Source organism: Apteryx rowi, unplaced genomic scaffold, assembly GCF_003343035.1.
Source record: "Apteryx rowi isolate R43461 unplaced genomic scaffold, aptRow1 scaffold_883, whole genome shotgun sequence".
NCBI classification, from domain to species: Eukaryota; Metazoa; Chordata; class Aves; order Apterygiformes; family Apterygidae; genus Apteryx; species Apteryx rowi.
The window spans coordinates 113092-120438 of record NW_020451186.1 but is presented as its reverse complement, the minus strand read 5'-3'; the positions used below and the strand labels follow the sequence as shown (position 1 = coordinate 120438).

Genomic DNA, 7347 nt, shown 5'->3' with positions numbered 1-7347 from the left:
AAGGGATGAACCTCACATAAACTTTTTTTCTTAAAGAGGTTAGTTAAAAGTAAAAGAAAAAACAACAATATAAAAACCTTTTTCTATAACTACAGCTGTTGATTGTGAAACCTTGAGTTCAGCTAAGAGGATCCTCCACAAATTTCAACATCTCTTTGCACATCTCAGTTAGAAAAGTAACATCTGATGACCCATTTATAGAAAAAAGAGAACTGCTCCTTGATTTTGTTTTAAATGAAAACAGATTTGCTTGCTAGAAGTTTGCAAACTGGTACATCCTTCTTCAGGCAGGAAGAGGTATTTTTGAGCTTCTTGTAGTGAGTGACAAATCGACTTAGCATTACTCTTGATGTGATAATCTAAGACATCACTTGTACCATAAGATATATGGTAAGTCATCTTTGCCTTTTTTTTTTCATCTGTGGATTTAGTAGTTGTTTATGTAGTCTAATGCCAGATGTGAAAAATACTTGTGGAATCTTGCCAGTGCACTCATCTTGAAAATGTACCCTAGAGAAAAGCATAGGATATGTTAAATGGAATGAACTACTTTTAAAGGACAGAACCACTAGAAGATTTGAGTAGGAAAACAAATTTATAGAGGGTGATCTGGATAAGAATGTAATGGAATAATATGTCTTTTTGATAAACAGATTATACACATCAACATTTTTTTCTCTGAAGATGATATATCATGATGGAAATTTATATTTTAAAATTGTTAATGCAAAGACAAAGCAGTTTATCTGAGTGAAGCGTACATATTCCTCTTGAAGGATGACTACAGAAAATCTGATGTAATTTAAACACTCTTTCTCATGGCACCTGTTTACATGCTACATAGCATAGCATTTTACCTCTGCTTACTACAAATTTTTAATTGTTACTATTTTACAGCACTGTGCAAATTAACTGTGACTGACACTTACTTTAATAAAATCTTTGTCTTTTTGAAAACAGAGAGTTTTGATCTGAAACTCAGCATGAAACAGTGACATCTGAGTTTGCTCAACTTGCCTATGGAGAGGTTTTTGACTTGAAAGCTGAATGACTGCTAGTTTCAACCAGAGTAACAAAATTGGTATAGGAGATTGCAGATTTCTAGAGCAATTGAATATATCTAAGCTGTACTCAGAACAATATATACATATTTTTAAAATATTCTTCCTTCAGAGATCTTTCAGAATTATCTTTGGTTTTCTCCTAATGATCAGGAAACATAAGCCCAGCCAGGGGTCTAATTAACAATACAACTCTAGGTTTATTAATCCAGTGGCCAAAACTGTTTCCTAAAACAGTGAGACTATAGGATAAAGCACATAAGCACTTGACAGTTCCCTTATCTGTTTTCCAAATTAGTATCTGTAGAGTTTCCATTATCACCATATGCTGGATACTATACATGTCGCAGCGAGGGGTGGTTATTGGTATTATTATTATCTCTGGGTTTATTGCAAACAGATTTATTAAAGATGGATATACAGTGTAGTCATAGCAAGCGAATCGTACTGCACATTTGTTATTGCCTGAGTCTCGGTTTCTTACCACTCCAACCATTTCTTGTCAGAGCTTCTCTTAACTCCAGGAGAGTAACCTTGAGAGGCGTCCCAGCTCAAGGGGAGAGTCTCCACCATGCAGCCTGCTGCCGTGCAGGAGAGCTCAATGGGCTCTAGGCTGCAGCGCTATTTATGGGCACGGAGTTTGACTCATGGTCATACAATATTTGGTGTGGAGATGTACCTTTTCTTGTTGATCTCATGGCATGCTGGGGAAGAGATACCTTTTTGTTGACCTCACGCCGTGTTGTGGAAAATATACCCCTTTCTGCTGATCTCAGGCCCATTGCAACCAGTATTGCCTAGTTCTTCCTGGTCAGCCCTGGGGGCTGTCAGTTATTTGCAGTCAGTTGGGCCTGAGATAAGCGGGGGGGAGTTGCGCTCCACCACACTTTGGGCCCGAGATGAAGGGGAGGTATTTGCGCTCCACCACACTTCCATCCCGTGACCATAGTCAAACCTCTGATGTTTTCACAGAGTGGTGGTGTGGTCACCTCTTGTCTCTGCATCATAAATATATACGGCGGTTATTTCCTCTCTTATAGGTTTACTCTCTGGTGGAGCATCTTCCTCCGGTTTGTCTGGGGGAAGAGGCTGGTATGAGTGTGAGGACTCGTTTCACTATTACCGATTTCATACTGCTAATTACTACTATTACAACAATAATGGTTATCAAAACAGTGAACAATGGTTGGAGTAGGCTTGCAAGCCATTCCAAAAGTCAGAAACCCATCAGTTCGAATAGTTGATTTAGCCACGATGAGTATATTCCATCCCAGATACTTGCAGAGTTGGCTGCTACTTGCCAGATTCGCGTAATTTGCAGGGAGAGTGGCTGAGAGACGTTGGGAATGTGCATGCAACAGTCATCACTGGAGATGTTCAAGAAGGCACAGACTCCTCCCTCCTTCAACAGCATGAGGTCCAGAGTAGTTTTCAATGGTAGTGTCATGCAGGCGGTTGCATCTCCACGCTCATTTAGGAGAGTTAGGCTGTTTGCTGTGGCGTTAGCTAGTGTTTCTACTTGATCAGTCAGTTGCACTAATTACTCTTGGGTTTTAGCTGACGCAATTCCCCAGCCAAAATATCCCTCTAGTCCCCAGAGCAAGCACTTCTGAACCTTTTCTCTGTGTGATAGGTCTCACCATAGAGTTGACCTTTTAACTCGTCCCCACTTTTGAGAGGAAGGAAGGCCTGGGTAATATGACTTAGGACAGAGCAATGGGATAGTTAATGAGCATTGTACCCCAATAAGCGTAGCAGGGAGCAGGGTATATAGCGTGTGGTCAGAGCATGCCCAAACCATTCCCTTTGGGGCTGGCACAGTTGCCTTTTTGCATTTGACTATTAAGGTCCCTTTCCCCTTTGTGGGATAAAAATCGTCTCTAAAGAGCTTCTCAGTGAAATTAGGTGCTGAGTTGTTGGCACACAGACAACCTTGCATTAGCATGCGCCATAAGGGAGGAAAGGTCATGAGAGGATGGAATGAGGCATTACAGGGCAATGGGAGTGTGCACTTCCATTCAGGATTTTCAGGAGGGGGTTTGCGAGAGTGTTTGGGTCCTCTCCAAGCACGTCCCCATAATGATCCTCTTCCTCCCCTCYGACATGATTTTGGGCAAAGGGAGAATTTAGTCTGTTTTTCTTCTCCTAGTGTCCGCTGAGTTCCATCCTGACAGTACATCGGACACTCATGTCCCTTGACTTTGGGGCATACCACACACCACGGGGCAGGCTCTTCCAACCATTCCCATTTTAATGAGTGATCTTCTCGACTCCATTGGTCAAGAGCACAAGGGAGCCCCCATGGGAGGGTAGTGCATGGGATGGTGGTCTCCCTTCCCCATGCAGTACCATCTAGGTACACACCTTGGTCAGTGCAGGTTTTACCTTTTAGGCCCGAAAGCATTGAGGGCCAGCTATAATTGCGCCACGGTGGGTCCCTGGCTTCCTGTCGGAAGACAAATGACCCTCCCTTAGCCCAGGTATTATTTAAGTCCTCCTCTAAATTTGGGAAGTAGAGGTGGATGGGCAGCGGGTTCCCCTCGGTCGATCCCAGGTTGTTTAAACAAGCTATGATCAAGGAGGTATTAATAAGGCGGCCAAATATTTGTATTTGTTTTAAGATTACATGAGATTCAAATTTCTCATTTTGTGGGGGTATTCCCATACCATCAGTAATAAGTATGTGGGTTATCATTCCTCCCACTATCTTTATCATTTGGAACAAATTCATTTTACGCAGGATTCCCTCAGGATGAATTCGACCTTTTGGGATAGTACTTCCTCAGTTAGGGGTTAGCAATCTGGGAAATAATAAACAGTACTACCAGTTTCAGTCCTGCCAGTAGAATTCGTAGTTTCAGGTCTCGCTCACTTATCCTGTGAAAATAAGAATAGTATGTCTTGGTGGGGTGAGTCCAGACAGGTTACCCCTTAATGACTGGGATATATTACCTTCAGTAAGCCAGAGATGACTTCTACTCTGGTTAGGATATATTTCCACCCTGTGGCTGTACGAGGTAGGGGTCCCATGTAATCAATTTGCCAGGCGGACCACAGGGGCTTCCCTGCTTTCAAGTGCAGTGCTGGTTGGAGAGCTGCACTTCCTGCTTTCAGTCTTAATCTACACTGTGGGCACTCGGTGCCTCCAGCTGCCGTCTGGCTTCTTAACTGGCCACACTGGGGAGTTATACGGGGAATAGGTTTGGAACATGATCCCTCTCTGTAGTAGATCCTGTATTACGTTGTGGACCCCTCTCCTGGCTGCAGCAGATAGAGGGTATTGGGACATGTGAGTGATTTTAGAACCTGGCAGAGGAGGGGAAATCCTCAGTAGCCTGATTCAGGCGGCCTTGCTGTCCTCCTCCCGGACTATCTGCTGGGGTCTCCCAAATGCCCATTTGGGAGTAATCACTGTCTGCCATTCAATACATCAAATCCCAAGACATTGTCCCCGCTCTCAATGACAGCCAGCTGGCACAGGGTTGCTCGCTTTTCATCAGGGAGGCGCAGATAAGCTCTTGCTACCGGGCACACCTCGCTTCCACCGGTGTATCGGAGTAGTCGGACTCCGCGCCTCCCCACAGCGACCCCTGCCCTCTTTGCTGCCACCTTTGAGAGGGTGGACATCTGAGCCCCTGTGTCAATAAGGAATTTGGCTGGGATTTGATGAGTCCCTAATGGAAGGTAGATGTGGGGTCCTTCCAGGGGTCCCACTGAAAGGCCTCTATTCTCCGGATGGGGAGGCCCACTACCCATCCGGGGGCCAATAGTTTTTTGCTTCTACAGCCTTTAGCTCCTCCCAGAGATGGGAGAAGGGGTTACTGGTGTGCRGAGGCACAGTAGGAGTAGTGCCCTCCTGTTTCCTTTCCCCTTTATCTAATCTTGTTTCCTGCCCTGCAGGGGACACATGCGGAAAGGTGTCTATTAGATTAGCAATTGTCCCTGCCGCCTGCCCGTGTAAAGCAGCTCTAGGTATACCTAACTGCAGTGCTGTGTGCCATAGCTGGTTTCTTCTTTCTGCCTTTCTGCCTGCGGGGTGGACTTCCCTTCCCCCTAGACTGCAGTTCTGACCACTTTCCTTTATGGGCACGGAGTTTGACTCATGGTCATACAATATTTGGTATGGAGATGTACCTTTTTTTGCTGACCTCATGCTGTGTTGTGGAAAATATACCCCTTTCTGCTGATCTCATGCCCATTTCTGGCCTCACCAATTGCAACCAGTATTGCCTAGTTCTTCCTGGTCAGCCCTGGGGGCTGTCAGTTATTTGCAGTCAGCTGGGGCCTGAGATAAGGGGGGAGAGGAGGGTAGTTGCGCCCCACCACACTTTGGGCCCGAGATGAGAGGGGGGTAGTTGCGCTCCACCACAATACACAGCTCAGGGTAATATGTATTTTTGCAGGAAGTGGCTTCTGAAGCAAAGGTTACGCTAGAGAAATGAGGCTCAGCTAGTGAGAGGAACCACTCAGAGGGGAGACAACAATTTAAGCATGCAAAAGGGGTTGAAAGTAAGAAGATAAGGTGCAGGAAAGATCTGGGAGTTATTCCAAGATGGCAGATGAAAGGAAAAGGAGGAGGGAAGGCACTGAGACAGAAGTTAGCAGGAAGAAGGGGCTGTCATGAAAGGAACTGTCATAATAATATCAAGGCAGCATTCTGCAATAACATTTGCTGTATCCTATTAAACAGTTGCTTACTCATGAAATCCCACTCTGAATTTATGATCCAGGTTTTTTTCATAACCATGTTTACATATCAGCATCATGCAGACACAAAAGGATCCAGACACAGAATTATTAAGATGGGCATCACCCTTCATAACCATTGTAGGGTGCAGTATGTGCTACCAGCCCCCTGATGTGGTTGATGTCCTCCTGCCTGCTTTGTGGCTGCAATTGGTCTTCTGGGCTGTGGCTTCAAACCCTTCCACCTTGGCAGAACACCTGTTTTAAGGCACTTGCTTCTGCTGAGCAGGACAATCTTTTGGTTTTCAGCAGCCACTGATGATCTCCTGAACTGACAGCCAGCCGAGGAAGGAGGGTCAAACTGGCCATGATCCCAGGACATGCTGGGGCTGCAGTCAGTCCCTCATCCCGTAATCTCAGTGTACAGTGTGGCTGGCTGATATATCACAAATAGGGATACTTAACTATAGGCAGTTACCAGCACCTGGTATTGTCAGAGCATGCAATCTAGATCTAGCTAAAGGGAATTTTAAATACTCCTGCAGTGCCCAAGTCTTGATACGTTTGTGAAATGAACAAGTTAATGTTTTGGACAAATGTTTCTTTTATCAAGGTACTTTTTTTCTAAAAGAATTGCTGAGAGTATTAAAAAAGTATAACCCCTTAGATACTTTAAAATCAGCTTATTTACTGTCAGTACACCTGAGCCACAGCCACTTCCTTTACCAATCAAACCATGATCTCAGTATTGCAATGACTATGTAGTTAGTGCAGCTATGGAAAAAAACTGTTTCACAGAGGTGGTCAGAACTTCCTGAAAGCCAGTCCTCTTTGAGGAGTCTGATTGCACTTCTGTTTTCCCCAAGAAATTTTATACAGACATAGCTGAGACTGGAACTGTTAAAACTTGCCAATTTTCCCCTACTCTTTGATCTCCAGAAGAAAACTTCTTTAATATGGCAAAGCTATACCAGAACATGAAAGTTCTCATTCTTGAGATACTGGGGACAGAGTTAACAGTCAGACTCTGCAAGAAAATAGGGAAGGGATGGGGGAAAGGTTGCAAAAACAGTATCTCTTTTGTGTTTACAAGGTGCAGATTTTGTTTCAATAAAGCCTTTTGCTTTTTGTGCAGCTTCCTACCTGTACTGCACTGTATAAGAAACTCCATGGGAGCTGGCAGGCCAGGAGTGACTCATTTATAAGGTCATAAGCAAGTGGACACAGACCTACCAAGAGCCAGTCCCTCCTCCAGGATCTCAGGCTTAGATTTTACTGTTATCCACCTTGACACAAACTAAGATGGGGGCACTAGCAATTTTAATGGTTTATGCTTACACAGCAGAAAATGTTCCAATTGTCAAAAAGATGTCACATTTGACATTAGCCAAAAAAACATGCCTTTTGAAAGAAAATAAAATTCAGAATTGGACAAATCATTTGACAAAAGAGTAGTTTCTAGTAAAACCTTGAACAGTACACTCAAATAAAACACTGGGTGTACTAAAAATGCACTACCTCTTTTTCCTTTTCTTTCACAGAAGATTTATAGTCCACGCTGACAGAAATAGAAATCTTTTATGCTATTTTAGAAGCTGTC

General features: G+C 43.9%; 1 protein-coding gene across 1 annotated transcript in view; it reads left to right on the top strand.

Moving 5' to 3' along the window:
- The first annotated feature begins 2407 nt into the window (after positions 1–2407).
- LOC112977970 (C-C chemokine receptor type 5-like) overlaps positions 2408–7347 on the top strand; it is a 9442-nt gene continuing 4502 nt past the window's right edge. The window contains exon 1 of the mRNA XM_026090953.1: positions 2408–2498. Coding sequence (XP_025946738.1) covers positions 2408–2498 — 91 coding nt within the window. The remainder of the gene's footprint in view (positions 2499–7347) is intronic.